The 17,500-nt window shown below is 32.3% G+C and overlaps 1 protein-coding gene across 1 annotated transcript in view; it reads left to right on the forward strand.

Annotated features, from left to right (window-relative positions):
• Positions 1-17,500, forward strand: part of LOC122637304 (histone lysine acetyltransferase CREBBP) — a 20,562-nt gene that overhangs the window by 1,701 nt on the left and 1,361 nt on the right. Inside the window, exons 2-21 of the mRNA XM_043829317.1 lie at positions 3,884-4,039; positions 6,474-6,721; positions 6,956-7,333; positions 7,462-7,750; positions 7,831-8,136; positions 8,283-8,606; positions 8,719-8,910; positions 9,000-11,533; positions 11,681-11,838; positions 13,542-13,652; positions 13,747-13,881; positions 14,043-14,519; positions 14,608-14,773; positions 15,065-15,241; positions 15,350-15,583; positions 15,730-15,960; positions 16,054-16,173; positions 16,302-16,606; positions 16,698-17,099; positions 17,194-17,500. The exon at positions 17,194-17,500 is cut by the window's right edge and continues 12 nt beyond it. Of these exons, the coding sequence (XP_043685252.1) occupies positions 3,884-4,039; positions 6,474-6,721; positions 6,956-7,333; positions 7,462-7,750; positions 7,831-8,136; positions 8,283-8,606; positions 8,719-8,910; positions 9,000-11,533; positions 11,681-11,838; positions 13,542-13,652; positions 13,747-13,881; positions 14,043-14,519; positions 14,608-14,773; positions 15,065-15,241; positions 15,350-15,583; positions 15,730-15,960; positions 16,054-16,173; positions 16,302-16,606; positions 16,698-17,099; positions 17,194-17,500 (7,250 nt within the window). The remainder of the gene's footprint in view (positions 1-3,883; positions 4,040-6,473; positions 6,722-6,955; positions 7,334-7,461; positions 7,751-7,830; positions 8,137-8,282; positions 8,607-8,718; positions 8,911-8,999; positions 11,534-11,680; positions 11,839-13,541; positions 13,653-13,746; positions 13,882-14,042; positions 14,520-14,607; positions 14,774-15,064; positions 15,242-15,349; positions 15,584-15,729; positions 15,961-16,053; positions 16,174-16,301; positions 16,607-16,697; positions 17,100-17,193) is intronic.

Here is a 17,500-nt window from a genome sequence, read left to right on the forward strand (position 1 = left end):
TCTCTCACTCTCATGGGGATGAGAAGCACGCGCGCGCCTTATCGTCCACCTTATTTATTATATCCGTATCTTATATTCCTTATATATATATATATATCTATTTTTTTTTTACATCCTTTTTTCTATTCGATAGGAAAAATCATTTGTGAAATTAAAGGAATTACTTTCGATGTGGAACTTTCACGAAATCTTTTTCTTTTTCTTTCTCTTTCTTTTTTCATTCTTTTTTTTTTTTGAGAGAGAAAGGGGGGGGGGGCGCGAAAGGGTGATCGACGCGACACTTAAAAACTTCTCTGTCGCGATAAGGTCGCCCGGAAAACCGTCGGTAACTATGCTCTACGACAATACCACCACGTGGACGATCAAAAAACTCCGTATAATTGAAGCGTCGATTTTCAAAAAATTATCAATTTTTTCCTTTCCCGTTTCTTTTCTTTTCTTTTCTTTTCTTTTTTTTCGTCTCGATTGAAAGTGTAATACATGCGAGGAAAATCGTATTCTTGAAAAGGGGATTGGAAAAGAAAGAGGAATGAAAATATCTTAATTCTAACAGCTGAGCGATTGTAAAACTTTCATTCGGATTATTCGATATATTATATCGATCAAGGAAATTTGTCTTTATGTACGACGTGAAAATTTGTGCTTTATTCTCTTCTCATTTTTTCACAAGGAAGAATTATCGCAGCCGTTGAATTATCAAACGCACGTGGTGATGCTTTGAGAGGGATGGGTTGGTAGGACTTATTAAGGAGTAAAAAAAATTGACAGTCGGGACAGTAGTAATAATAATAGTAGTGTAGTGGCAGTAGTGTACTGACTAGGTTGAAGCCCGCGAATATTTAAAAAAAAAAAAAAAAAACAAAAAAAAGGAAACGAAAAGATTCTTTTCTCTTTTTCTTTCTTTTCTTCAATGAATTTCAATACGATGATTTATTTTATCGTATACGAGTAAAGCTTTTTATCGTATACGAGTAAAGCTTACAAACACACACACACACGTGTGTGTGTGTGTGTGTGTGTGCTGCTGGGTGTATGCGCGTTATTAAGAATGAAACAAAGTAAATAATTAAAAAAAAAAAAAAAAGAAGAACGAACAATCGACGATCGAGAAAAAGAAAAGAAAATAAAGAACACCATCAACCGCGAATATCGCAAAATATTTGAACGACTGTTTTCCCGAATGTCTTTCTTTTCTTTTCTTTTCTTTCTTATACTTCTCAATGAATTTTTATTTCATTATTCTTATATTGATTATTTCTACATCTACCATACGAGTTAAGGAAAAAAAAAAAAAAAAAAAAAAAAAAAAAAAAAAAAAGTAAGCGCACGCGTCTCTGTTTAAAAAAAAAAAAATAAATAAATAAAAGAAGGTTAAAAAGAAAAGAAGATTGAAGAGAGGGGGGGAAAAAGAGAAAATCGGTAGTCAAAAATAATACTAACAGTAATAATAGTAATGATAATAAGAAAAAAGAAAATGTTCGCGAATAATTAGAAAATATTTGAATTATCGAAGTTAATTTTCTCAATGATTTTTTTTTTTTTTTTTTTTTTAAATTCTATTTCTTATTTCAGAGTAACGCGTGGATAAAATAAATAGGGTGGGGGGAAACAAAAGGAAAGAAAAAAAAAAGAAAGTAAAACAATCGAATTTCATTTCTCACGTAATAATCCTTCGGTATGGTACGACGACGTAAACGTTCGTTCGTTCACTTACAAAGAGAGAGTGAGAGAGAGAGTGAGAGACTGAGAGAGAGAGAGAGAGAGAGAAGGAAGAGTTCATTGGTGGCAGCAGTAGCAACAAAAGTGGCGTCAGCGACTTGTGCACGCGTTAAACCTCGTGTACTGTCGGTGCCTGTCGATGTAAACAAATAATATGATCTCTTAGTTTAGTGATTCGTGTATATATATATATATATATATATATATATATATATGTATATATATATATATATATATACATACGTATCGGCATACTCGTACGAAACTTTTATTTTATTTTATGCACTCTCTCTGTCTCTCTCTCTCTCTCTCTATCTATCTATCTATCTATCTATCTATCTATCTATTTCTCTTTCTCTTTATTATCGACAAACTCAATCGATAAATTATATTTTATCACGGCGTATATATATATATATATATATATAACGTGGCATCTTTTTATTTTCTTTCTTTTTTAGTTTTCCAAAATATTCTTCTAACCTTTCTTTTATATTTACTTATTTTTCTTTTTTATTATCGTGCTTATTCTTGTTTTATGCTAGATAAGAAATATCGTGGAAAATAATTAGAAAAGAAAAAAGAAGAAAGAAAGAAAGAAAGAAAGAAAGAAAGAATGAAGAGAAGTTAGGAATGAATAAATTTCGCGTGTAAGGAAACATTGCAAAGCGGGAAATTTGAAAATATTCTTTTGATGCGTTTTTGTTTTCTTTTCTTTTTTTTCTCGTTCTAAGCGGGATTTCGGAGATTAATTAATTTGATTGATAGAACCGCGAAATTTAAGAAAAAAAAGAAAAGAAATGATTTACGTGTGATAATGGTACTTTGTTTTTCTTTTTTTTTTATTTTATTTTATTTTATTTTTTTTTAATACTCGTACGTGTGCTATATATTAATTAAAAGTTTTTTAAAATGATTAATTAATTAATTGTCAGAGAGCAATGTTTATCGAGATTAAATGATCTTAGATAAATGACGTCATTGGGGAAGAAAAATAAATTGTAGAGTTTTAATATGCTTTCTTTGCATCAGAAAATATCCGAGTTACAATTTTTATATATAATTAAAAATGTTTAACACAAGGATACCAAGAAAGAAGAGAAAGAAAAAGAGAAAAAAAATCATTTTACATCAGCTCATTACATTATATGTTTTACGTAGAGGAACGAAAAGAAAGGCGGACAATATAATTTTGCTCAAAGTTAACATACGTATCTCCCACTGATGTGTGTATATAATGTATATATATATATATGTATGTATGTATATATTATATACGCATACACACATTCATACATATTATCAACGTACGCAAACATAACAAAGAAAATGAATTCAATTGCACTGTGGTTTGTTCTCAAAGCATACATTCTATCGCTTAAGATTTTTTCATCATTATTATTTACTTTTTTATCTTATATACATTTATACATATATATATATACATATAATTGCACATACTATACTTTTTTTTTTTTTAATAACTAAACGTTTAGATAAATCTATGTAGGTCGCTGTACATTTTTCTTAGCGACCCTTCTTCTTCGTTCTAGTCTTTAGTTCTAATCTCTTAGCGCATGGCGGTGCATGAGAAGTCCAATAATACATTAAATAGAACGTTTTGCTGGCATGAACTATGCGTTAACCACTTTCCTATATACTATTTTCACCTTTAAGCGCTATGTAATCGTCGTTTAACGGTTTCTAAACTTGATATAATGCTCTTGGTAATAATAATGCGATGATGTAATCGACGACGATTCAAAACTATGGTACTCCAAAGTATTAAATGTACAAATTTATCAAGTACAGGCTACACAAGTTGCAGAAACATTTCTTTTCTTTTCTTCTTCTTTTTTTTTTATTTCTTAATCTGGGAAAAAAAAGAAAAAGAAATGTTAAAAGAAGAGAATATTAAGTACTTTTTTTTTTTTTTTTCTCTTAAAGAAAAATCTCTTTTCTATAACTTTGTTGCGCGTTGGGATTTTTCTTAGATGCTCTATCCTCGTTGTATCGTAAAAATTGAACCTATGGCATGATAAAAAGTTTGTATTTTCTACGCTATCTCATTGTTTCTGCTGCTTAGGTGCTCTACGGTTGAGAAAAATCAAAGCTTAGGTAGTTTCTATTCACAATCTGAAATTAAAAACTGTGATATATGTAGTGGGTATGGCGCCTCTAATGATGCACCATGCTTATACAAACTACGGGGGAGGTGGCAGTGGTAACATGCAACAAATGCAGGGCCCGCCACAACAGCTACACCTGCAACAGCATCAGCTGGAGCTACATTGGAACAACCATATCGTCCAGAAAAGAAGTAAATATTATTACAAAAAAAAAAAAAAAAAAAAAAAAAGAAAAGAAAAGAAAAAAAAAAGAAAGAAAAAAAAATATTAAAATATCAGAAAGCTCAAAAAAGAAAAGAAAACAAAAAAGAAAATAAGCCCAGCACTGCAAAATCTGTTTGTCTGTCCGTCCATGTCATTCTCATTAGTACTATACGTTCCTACAAACATTTCTCTCCATATTGTCTTATCCAGTATATTACAGTAAAGAGTATTTTAAGAATTATATATGTGAGGTTTTGTCAAATTTTTTATTGTACTATAATAATCCTGATATGTATGTATATATACATGTGCATATATATATATATATGCATATATATATATATATGTGTGTGTGTATTGTTGATGTGTATAAAAAGATAAAAAGAAAAAAGAGTTGATATCTTTAAAAATATGGCAAAGCCTTAAAAGAAAAATGAGGGAATTTTGTATTATGTTACTTAGACACGGACTGAAACCCTTTATACAGAGTAATGGAGAAAAAAAAAAGAATTGGATTCAATATTTAAGGTACATTAATTATCAAAAAATATTGGCCAGACTCCTCTTAACTAATGTGCGCTATTAAACAAATTTTAATATTTGAACGTAATATAGACATGCGACACACATGCATTGAGCTCTATACTTTTGAATTGCAAATGTATTTAATATAGAATGTACATATTCCTGTAAATATAAATACATACATACATACATATATACATATATGTGTACATATATATATATATATATATATATATATATGTATGTATGTATGTATTATATTGCCTATAGAAAAGTTTACGTACGATTAAAGAATATGTAATATCAGTATATATGTATCATGGTTTTATTGAAATAGATAATTAAGGTAAATGGAAATACTTAGTATTTATATTATATTATTTGTAATGACATACATACATACATGTATGTATATATATGCATATATGTATGTTACTTTGTGTCTCTTATTAAAATTTTCAGGTATGTTAGGTAAGAATAATTGATATAGTTGTATTAAGCAAAGAGATTTTTTCATCTCTTATATTAATCTCTCTTTTTTCTTTTTCTTTTTTGTATTTGTATTTGTATTATATCTCTCTACTACCGTTTCAGATATTAAGGGTCACAAGAGATCTTTATATACATATATATATTGATTAATTAATCTACATGAGAGAGAAGAAGAAACAGTTGTACAACATGTAGAGCATTGATTATCGCTTGAATAGATTACTATTAGAGAGTGAAATATCTACTATATTATTTCTTCGCATGACTCTATTTATTCTAAAGTTTGGCGTCTCAGTAGCTTTGCTGCTTTGGTAGAGTTTGTAGCACGATTTTATTGTGATCAAATTTGTATTATGCTCTGTAGTTTTATATATATAAGTTCCCTTAAGTTGTGCTCTTGCAGTGTATGTCTCATGTCTTATTTATTTATGTATATTTGTTTGTTTATATATATATATATATTTATATATTTAGATATATATATTTATATATATATGTATATATATATATATATATTTCTTCATTATAGTCTTTTTCCCGTAGAATCTTTGCATTTGTATTTTTCCTACACGTACCCTTTTTTCTCCGTCATGTATGGTCGGTCAGTCGTGGATAAATGAGAACGAATAGGCAAACATTTATATTTTGTTCAGAAACTTTCAAAAATATTTAAGGAATCTTAAAATATAATAAAATTTTCTTTTTTCTTTTTTTCTCTTTTTTTTTTCTCTCTTTAAAAAAAGAATAATATTCGTTAATATACAGGAAAGAATAAGTTTTGTATATAAATATATATAAATATATATATATATATACATACATATATATATATATATTATATATATCGAAAATAAAAGGAATATGAGAGAGGAAAATAATAATATAATAGAAATAAATACATATGGACTGTGTCATAAGTAAACTGTGCTATATAGTAGGATTTGGATTTTGTTTATGAAATTAGATTTACAAGATAAAAGCTATGGTGATGGTACTAAATCTTTATAAAATTACTAATGGTTTTCTTGGTCTCTATGGTACATATCACGCATAATATCAATTATTATTGACATATGACTGGTTATAGGAAAAAGTGTTGATATATTTTTTTTCTCTCTTTTTATTTTTAATATGAATGATATCTTAACGAATGCATACCAATGTAAGAATGATCAGTAGTAATAAATAAATTTATAATTAGTCAGTCAAGATAAAAAGAAATGTTCCCCTTTAATAACTTAAAATACTTTTTCTGTAACCAGCAGATTTTGTTATTTTATTATTATTATTATTATTATTACTATTATTATTACTATTATTATTATTATTCTTTTTTTTTTTTTTTTTATACATATGTATTAACATTTATAACACAATTACTAATATAATTTTGTGTTCTCTCAGATTACATAACAAACACAGATATGTTTGATCTTGAAAATGATCTTCCTGATGATCTGCTATCGTCGGGGTCTTGGGGATCTGCTACTGAAAGTGCTAAACCACCGGCGACAGGTCCAGGTCCAGGTCCAGGGCAACAAAATGGAACGCTTGAATCAGAATTACGTCAGCATGTACAGCAACAGCAACAGCAGCAACAACAACAGCAGCAACAACAACAACAATTATCTCATCACCTTATCCAGCAGCAGGTAGTTATTATGATTATTATTTGAGAGGAAATATTGAAAATATTATTATCACAATGTTAATGTATATTCTACTTTTTTTTTCTTAATGATTCATAAATGTTATTTTTTTATTTCTTGTTTTTGAAAGAAAGAAAGAAAGAATAATTAAAAAAAAAAAAAAAAAAAAGAAAAAGAAAAAAAAATATCAGTTATGCATCATACATTTTTTTCTTATTTAAGATTTTTTCCAATCAGGGAAATAAAAACTTGGTTGCGAATTCGTTGGTAATGGCTGCTGGAAGTTTGGGTAGCAAAAGTCCAAACATGCAATCTCCACCGAATGTTTCCGTCTCTAAAGGAGTAGTCGACCCACAAATGGTCGTGAGTCTTGGAAACTTACCTAGCAGTATAGCTAGTTCTTTGGCAAACAATCAAATGTCCATTGCAAATTCAATGGGAAATCTTCAATCGTCAATGAGTATGGCTGGAACTAATCCTACTATGTCTATGCCGGGTGCAATGAACTCTGGTTTAGTCATGACGAGTAGTGCTAGTGGAAATAATAGTATGGGTGGAATGGCAGGTGGAAGTTTAATTGTAACCAACAGTTTAAACAAGCAACCTCTAAATACAGTAAGTTTATATATATATATATATATATATATACATATACATACATATTAGAAAAAAATTTATGTCTATTATAATTAAGTATTTTATAGTCGGGCAAATAAGACAGTATTATTAATTTTTTATTTAAGGTATCCATGATGGGACCGAATACTCAAGGAATTCATCATCCTAGCGGGCCTCACGGCGTAGCTCAAATGCAAAATGGTCCTGGAATGATTAATACTAGAGCTGTAGCTATGCAGCAACAGCAGCAAGCCCATATGGTAGGTTCTGCGAAAGGCCAAAGTCCTCATCAACAAGTACACCAAGTTGGAATAGTTGGTCCAGGACAAGGTGGTCCAAGAATGCAAGCACCTCCCAATATGACGAATATGCCCAATATGGGACAACTTGGTGCTTCCAGTCCATATGGCTATGGTAAATTAACTATATTTTATTGATTAGTTATAATACATTGTATATATGTATATATATATATATTTTTAAATTTTATTTAGGATCTCCGGGTACTGGAGCAGGTCCTGGAGCTACCGTATGTACTAACAATCCTGTTGGTGTAATTGCACCTCAACAGAAAGCTGTAACAACAAATATGGCTGCTATGCAAGCTGGAAGATTTGGAGCTTCGGCTGGTCCTATTGGAACCACTAATGTTACAGGTGGTCAAGAAGGTGGTATGGCACAACAAGCACAACCACCTGCACCAAGTCCAGCTCAACCTCAATCAGGAGCACCAAGTGGTGGACAACCAGGACCGCAACAAGCTACTCAAAGTCAAATGCCTGGTACTGGTGCGCCAACGGGTAAGAAAAACTACTGTTTTCTATTTAATAAAAATAAAAAATAAAAGGTAATGGTAATGAATATATATACATTTATTTATAAAAATGTTATACTAAAAAAAAAAAAAAAAACAAACAAAAGAATCAATGAAAATACATATATATAGGTGCTTCAAAATCTACTGCGGATCCAGAAAAACGTAAATTAATTCAACAACAATTAGTACTTCTTCTCCATGCACATAAATGTCAAAGACGAGAAAGCCAATCTAATGGTGAAATGTGGCAATGCACGTTGCCAGACTGTAAGACTATGAAAAATGTTTTGACGCATATGACTACCTGTCAAGCGGGTAAAAATTGTACAGTGCCACACTGTAGTTCATCTAGACAAATTATCAATCATTGGAAACATTGTAATCGAAGTGACTGTCCTGTTTGTTTGCCTTTGAAACAAGCAAGTAGAAATAGGACTACAAATTCTGTTGGAGGTAATTTTTCTCTTCCTTTTTTCTTTCTAAACTAGGTTTATCGCCATTGATATTAATAAATTAATCAATAATCAAAATAAAAAATTTAAAAAAAAAAAAAAAAAAAACGTAGCTACTCAACCAAATCCAAGTCCATCAGAAATGAGGAGAGCATATGATGCTTTGGGTATAACGTGTCCTACGACGACTACTGGTTTGTTAGCTCCTCAAGGTGTTGGTAGAGGTGTTAGAATGCCAACGGTTCAAATGCAAGGACCACCAGGTACTATCGGAAATGTTAGATTGACGCAACCTCAAACACAAGGTAAGATGATTAACCGATATCAATTAATAATGATAATAATTGATACGATATATTATCAGATTGAAAATAAATGATATTTTATTTTCAAGCTGCTCCAGGACAGTCTGTGGTTGGTGCAGGTCAACAGGTAGTAGCCCCAAACGTATCCTTACCATTAAACTCGGATCCAAACACGGTTGGTGTAGCTGGTAATCAAACCGCTCCAACGAGTGGCCCAATGCCAGCAGCAGCGGCGACAGCTGCTAATATACAACAATCTGTAAACATGCAACAATTGTTTGGTGGTTTCAACGAGTCGGGACAGCCTGGTGTTTTAGGAGAAAATAAACTTTCCGGTTTACAACTACCAGCTGGACTTCAACCAGGACAAGTAACCGCCACACCGGTACAAGAGACTAAAATTTGGCATCAAACGGTAACGCCAGACCTAAGGAATCACCTTGTTCACAAATTGGTCCAAGCAATATTTCCAACTCCTGATCCGCAAGCGATGCTTGATAAACGGATGCACAATTTAGTCGCTTACGCTAGGAAAGTAGAAGGTGATATGTACGAGATGGCCAATTCTAGGTCGGAGTACTATCACTTGTTGGCTGAGAAAATTTATAAGATACAAAAGGAATTGGAGGAGAAACGGCAGAAAAGAAAAGAGCAACAGCAACAGCAACAGCAATTGCAAGCGGCTCAACAACAACAACAACCACAACCGTCAGGTGCACCTGGTCCAGATTTACGGCCATGCGCGCCACAAGATGTTGGTGGGATTCTTCCGTCAAGGCCAGTTGGCAAAGTACCACCAAATTTAAGGAGGCATTCACCGAATATGGGTCAAATTGGACCATTATCGGGCATGGGTATTCAACATAATCGAATGCAATTTCCACAACAACAACAACAACAACAACAAGCTGCTCAGCAACAGCAGCAACAGCAACAACAACAACAGCAACAGCAACAACAGGCGGCGGCACAGCAGCAACAACAACAGCAAGCTCAACAGGCACAACAACAACAAATACAGCAGCAACAGCAACAGCAGCAGCAGCAGCAACAACAACAACAACAACAACAACAACAGGGATTACTTGTTGGTCCTTCTGGGCCCAGTCCAAATGGACAATCAACGTCTAATTCAAGTATGGTTCAAAATTCTGGTCTCAGTCCATTCGGTCAGGCACAAATGTCGCAGGCTAATTTAACCACGACAACTACATCAGCAACGACTAGTCAATTTCCAACCTCCAACGGCACTTCCAGTTTACCTAACAGTAGTCCCGTACAAAATCAACATCAATTTCCTGATATCATGAAAGTCAGGCTTGCTCAAGTTCAAGTGGTACAACAGCAGCAACAACAACAGCAGCAACAGCAACAACAACAACAACAACAGCAACAGCAGCAACAACAACAACAACCCCCAAGTGTACCACAGCAACAGCAACAACAACAACCGCAAACTGTGCCACAACAACAACAACAGCAACAGCCACAAAATCAACAACAACAACAACCAACAAGTACTTCGAATCAAACTGCTGCAGCCACTGCAATGCCCCAAGCACCCTCGCCGTTCAGTAATATTCAACAACAAAGTAATCAGCAACAAAATCAACAATTTAGTAATAATCGACCATTGTCAGCTTCGACGCCTGGCGATGCTAGCATAACTACAACAACACCACAAACTATACCTCCTCCTGCATCCAGTGGACCCATTCCTAGTCCTGTTACAACAACAAATGGACCTCAATCTACAACTTCCACTCCTAACACGCCAATAGTTCCTTCGTTAATGACTCCAAACCAGACTGTATCTTCCGCTAATCAGACTCCACCTCATCCGGGTACGACACCATCGCCAGCTGGTCTTGCAAGTTTGGGGAAAGGTATGACTTCCCAAGAAAGGGCAGCGTTAAATGCGCCAAGAAGTTCGTCGATGTCTTCGCAAATGGCTGCCATAACAGCAGCCTTGGATCGTGATAATTCTCCTAGTCCGCCAATGAACAATAATAAAGGCAAATTAGATTCGATTAAAGAAGAAAATATGAAGATGGAAACTAAACAAGAAGATGGATCAGAAATTGAATGGATAAGGGATAGGATGGACGGTGGTAAAAATGTTAACAACGATGTGTCCATTAAAACTGAAATCACAAATGAACCTATGGAAGAAGGTTCAGCCGAAGGTGTTGTCAAAGATGAATCTTCTGGTATAAAAGAAGAAACTGTTACTTCTATGTCAAGTCAAGATACCACAGCATCTGATATAAAACCACTTGTTCCTGAACCAATACAACCAAGTGGTACATCATCCGACAAGAAAAGACTATGTTTGTTTAAACCTGATGAATTACGCCAAGCTCTTATGCCTACGCTTGATAAACTGTATCGACAGGATCCAGAATCTTTACCATTCAGGCAGCCTGTCGATCCTCAAGCATTAGGTATACCTGATTATTTCGACATAGTTAAAAAACCAATGGACCTTTCAACGATCAAAAGAAAATTAGATACGGGACAATATAGTGATCCTTGGGAATATGTTGATGATGTTTGGATGATGTTCGACAATGCTTGGCTTTATAATCGCAAAACTTCACGAGTTTATAGATATTGTACAAAGGTAAATATATTATTAGATTGTATTCTTCGTTATTTTTATTATAATTTTTGAAATTTCTTTTTTCCTTTTTTGTTGTTGTTGTTGTTGTTGTTTTTTTTTTTTCCTTTTTTTTTTTTTTATACATATGTTGATTTTTCTCACTCACAGTTATCGGAAGTTTTTGAACAAGAAATAGACCCAGTGATGCAAGCTTTAGGATACTGTTGTGGTAGGAAATACACATTCAACCCACAAGTACTCTGTTGCTATGGGAAACAACTGTGTACGATACCAAGAGATGCTAAATACTACTCGTATAAGAATAGGTCAGTATAAGTTAATATGTTATATATAAATATAATAATAATTGTTTTATTGCACTTTATTTTTAATATTACAGAAATGATTTGCATGAGCAAATATTTGAGTAATATATATATATATATATATATATATATATATATGTTTTATATATATATATTTTTTTTTTCTTTCATTTTCTTTATTCGAGTCTCTTTGTAATGACATTTTCAATTTAAATAAGAATGTTTTATTATATGTTATTTGATTCGATTTCTTTTTTTTCTGTTTTTCTATCGATTGAAAAGAAATCATAGGATAATACTGCGCGTTCGATTTTTTTGATACTTTTATCTTTTAAAAGTTTTCTTATATCGAGTGCGCCAAATTAATTTGGCAGGTTAATTAGCTTGATTCAGTTAATGCAGACTGTTTCTAGCCAGTCCCCTGACCTACAAAAAAATGTGTATTATATATTATTATTCTTAGTATAGTTTTTTAAGATATTATTCGCATATGTTGGATTTAATTATTATTACTATTACTATTATAATAATAATAATTATTATTATGTATATGCTTAAGGGATATACATTTTTAAGTATCTCGTTTGCTTATGGGACTCTCTTAGATATATATATATATATATATATATATATTTTTGTTCTTTTTATTCGATTTCTATTTATCACTTTTTTTCTTTATTTATGTTCTTTCCCCCGAGATATATATTTCAGAAAAAATTCTATACCGATTTGTTTTTTTCTTTTCTTTAAATTCTTTAAATCACACGTATTAGAAATATATGAATTGTGTAACTCTTAAGTATATTTTTTATATCAGTATGTTATTTATTTTTTGTTTTTATAAGATATATATATATATATATATATACATATATATATATATATATTTATATTGTGTCTAACAATGGCACTTGTTTTCTTCTTTGTATATGGTACCTTCGCTCTACCCATGGGTTCCACACGTGCACACAAATCCTTGTTTGCTGCTTGCTTCTTGTGTTGCCCACACCCCTTGCTTCTTTCTGACTCTACTACTACTACTACTACTACTACTACTACTACTACTACTACTACTACTACTACTACTACTACTCTACTACTCTACTACTACTACTACTGCTACTGCTACTACTACTACTACACTACTACTACTACTACTACTACTACTACTACTACTACTACTACTACTACTACTACTACTACTACTACTACTACTATTACTACTACTACTGCTACTACTACACTACTACTACTACTACTACTACTATTACTACTACTACTACTCTACTACTACTACTACTACTACTTTGTGCAACGAAAAATTGATATCTGGAAAATTGGATAAAAATGAACTTGGAAATCTGCTCATTTTGAACGAACAATAATTATTATTAAAAAAAAAATATATATATATATATAATATTTTGAAAAAAATATGTGAACGATAAATTTCTACAACTCTTGGGGACAAATATGAAAACGAATATGCGAAATACTTATTAATTGGCAAAAAACAAAATATAAAAAATAATAATAAAAAAAATCTTATAATTGCATGTGTAATTATGAAAACACGTCGTTTTGTCAAAATTGGATTTGGACTGATACTTTGGAACATGAAAAATATTGGCCTTTTTTGAACACCGAATTACATATATGATGCATGCATGAAATTTGGATCTATAAATCTATTGGAACAATAGTCTAAAGGCATATGGTCTTATTTCCGACAGATACACCTTCTGTCAGAAATGTTTCAACGACATACCTGGTGACACTGTGACGTTAGGAGATGACCCAACACAACCACAAACGTGAGTATTTATTTATAAATAAGAATATAATAATATATGATTATAGAGATATATATTTTTATATCTATTAAATAAATATAATTATTTTGAATAGTGCCATCAAGAAAGAACAGTTCCAGGAGATGAAGAACGATCATTTAGAATTAGAACCTTTCGTTGTGTGCACAGACTGCGGTAGGAAAGTACATCAAATTTGTGTATTACATATGGAACAAATTTGGCCATTAGGGTAAGTACATATTATTCGAATAAATATTAATATCAAATTTTTATTATTTATATATATATGTGTGTGTGTGTGTGTGTGTGTGTGTGTGTGTGTGTGTGTGTGTGTGTAAATAATTTCAAAATATTTGACCTCTTTTTTTTTTTTTAAATATATTTATATAGATTTACCTGTGATAATTGTCTAAAGAAGAAAGGACAGAAACGTAAAGAAAATAAGTTTAACGCCAAACGTTTGCCGGTAACAAAATTAGGAACTTATATCGAAACGCGCGTGAACAATTTTCTTAAAAAGAAAGAAGCTGGTGCCGGTGAGGTAGCCATTAGAGTTGTTGCGTCTAGTGATAAAGTTGTAGAAGTGAAGCCAGGAATGAGAAGTAGATTCGTAGAAAATGGTGATATGCCTGGTGAATTTCCATACCGTGCTAAGGCATTATTTGCATTTGAAGAAGTCGATGGAACAGACGTATGTTTTTTTGGTATGCATGTGCAAGAATATGGAAGCGAATGCACTCCACCAAATACAAGACGAGTATACATAGCATACTTGGATTCTGTACATTTCTTCCGGCCTAGACAATTTCGTACTGCTGTCTACCACGAAATACTTCTTGGATATTTAGACTACGCTAAACAACTTGGGTTAGTAATATATTTTCTTTAGATATTATTTTCTACAGTCCAACCGATATGCTTCCTCATTTATAAAAATTGAAAATAATTTATACAGTTATACCATGGCTCATATTTGGGCTTGTCCACCATCGGAAGGAGATGATTATATATTCCACTGCCATCCTCAAGAACAAAAAATTCCTAAGCCTAAACGACTGCAAGAGTGGTATAAGAAAATGTTGGATAAAGGAATTATGGAGAGAATAGTACTCGATTACAAGGTATGTTGCTTTTTTTTTCCTTTTTTTTTTTTAACAAACGTCTAAGAATTTTAATATATTATTTGTAGTCTCAAGTGTTATCTGTCCAACGAAATGATCGTAGTCAGATGTCAGATGAGACTTAAAGTAAATGTCTGAAGAAGCTATTGTTCTTATCGCATTGATCAATTTGAACAGAGGATTGTCAGACAACATTATTTAATATTTTTATATTATAAAAAATAAAATGATTGGTTATGTCATTACTTATGTTTTTTTTTTTTTTTTTTTTTTTTTATTTTGTGTGTATAGGATATTTTGAAGCAAGCAATGGAGGATAAATTATCCTCGGCAGCAGATTTGCCATATTTTGAGGGTGACTTTTGGCCAAATGTATTGGAAGAAAGTATTAAAGAATTGGATCAAGAAGAAGAAGAAAAACGTAAACAAGCTGAAGCTGCTGAGGCTGCTGCAGCTGCAGCGAATGCTGTAAGATTACAATTTCTACTGACTACGTTTTTTTTTTTTTTTTTTTTTTTTTAATAATTTTATTTATACTATTTATTATATACATATATAATAATTATTTCTTTTCAGATCTTTTCATTGAATGAAGATTCTGAAACTGGTCCAGATGGTAAGAAAAAAGGACAGAAAAAGGCTAAGAAGTCTAATAAATCTAAAGCAAATCAAAGAAAAAATAGTAAAAAGTCTAACACGCCTCAAACTGGTAATGATCTTTCTGCAAAAATCTTTGCGACCATGGAGAAACACAAAGAAGTTTTCTTCGTAATTAGGTTGCATAGTGCTCAAAGTGCAGCCAGTTTAGCAGTAAGTATAAACGAGCAAGGAACAAAAACAAAAAAGAAAAAGAAAAAAAGAAAAGAAAAAGAAACAATATTGTTTTATAAACAATATTTAATTAAAAAAATGTAAATCGATGTATACTCTAATTCATTGAAAATTTTCTTTTTCAGCCGATTCAAGATCCGGACCCTGTTATTAATTGTGATCTTATGGATGGACGTGATGCTTTCTTAACAATGGCTAGAGAGAAACATTACGAATTCTCATCTTTAAGACGAGCGAAGTTTAGCTCAATGTCAATGTTGTATGAATTACATAATCAAGGTCAAGATAAATTCGTTTATACTTGCAATAATTGTAAGAGTCACGTTGAAACGAGATACCATTGTACTGTCTGTGATGTAAGTGATAATATTTTTGTGTATATATATATATATATATATATTATTTTTGTATATATATATATCATACAATATTGAAATGTTTTGTTTTAGGATTTTGATTTATGCATCAGTTGTAAAGAAAAGGATGGACATCCTCATCATATGGAGAAACTTGGTTTAGATTTGGACGATGGATCATCGCCAGTTGATGCAAAACAAGTAAATCCGCAGGTAAATAAAAAGAATTCTTTTTCTTTTCTTTTCTTTTCTTTTCTTTTCTTTTTTTGTCCAACAAGATGGAGAACGTGAATTAACAAAATGAAAATTTTGTTTGTTTGTCAAAAACAAATAAATTATAGGAAGCAAGAAAGCTGTTGATACAGAGATGTATTCAATCATTAGTACATGCTTGTCAATGTAGAGACGCTAATTGTCGGTTACCTAGTTGTCAAAAGATGAAGAGAGTAGTAACGCATACTAAAGTGTGCAAGAGAATGACAAGTGGTGGTTGTCCGATCTGCAAGCAAGTGATAACGTTGTGCTGTTGTTATCATACGAAGCACTGCCAAGAAACCAAGTGTCTTGTTCCGTTCTGTTCAAATATCAAGCATAAATTAAAACAACAGCAACTTCAGCAACGTTTGCAGCAAGCACAACTGTTAAGGTTAATATATATATATATATATATATTATATATTATATACGTTATGAAATAAAAAATTGTTTCTTTATGTAATCAAACAAATGATATATAGGAGGAGAATGGCTGTGATGAATACACGACCTACTGGACCAGTTGGAGCTATGCAAGCAGGACAACAAACTTCAAACGTTGCAATAGTTGCCGGTGTTCCTATAAAACCTGGTGTTAGTCCAACGAATTTACCATCACCGCATCAACCAGGAATTGGTTTGAAGCCTGGTACGCAGACACCACCGGCACATGTTTTGCAAGTTGTGAAACAAGTGCAAGAGGAAGCTGCGAGGCAACAAGCACCGCATGTTGGTTATGGTAAAGTAACACCAGGTGGTGGAGTGGGAGTGAGTGGTCAGGCAGGTGGTGTTATGCCACCTCCACAAATGCAACGACCGATGCCTGTGCAAATGCCAAATCCTGCTGGTACACATCTTATTCCTATGGATCAATGGACCGGCAGGTATAGTATCGAAGAAATCTTCAAAATCATTTTTGTTTTTTATTTGACACTTGATATATTGGATAGTTATTAATTTTTTTGTTTTTGTTTACAGTAGGTACCAACCTAACGCTGTGATGCAACAAAATCCTGGGTTGAGGCAACAAACGCCGCAACAGTTGATGCAACAACAGCAACAACATCAGGGTCAACCGACTATGGCAATGGGTGGTCAAATGCCAAGGCAACCAGGTGTTATCGGAGGTCCGGTAGGTCAAGTGGCACCTGCTCAAGCTCAAAGCAATATGCACAAGCATGCCTTGCAGCAATTAATGCAGACACTCAGAAGTCCTCATACTCCTGAACAGCAAAACCAAATACTACAAATACTCAAGAGTAATCCACCTTTAATGGCCGCTTTT

This window comes from Vespula pensylvanica, chromosome 25, assembly GCF_014466175.1.
Source record: "Vespula pensylvanica isolate Volc-1 chromosome 25, ASM1446617v1, whole genome shotgun sequence".
In the NCBI taxonomy this organism is placed as follows: Eukaryota; Metazoa; Arthropoda; class Insecta; order Hymenoptera; family Vespidae; genus Vespula; species Vespula pensylvanica.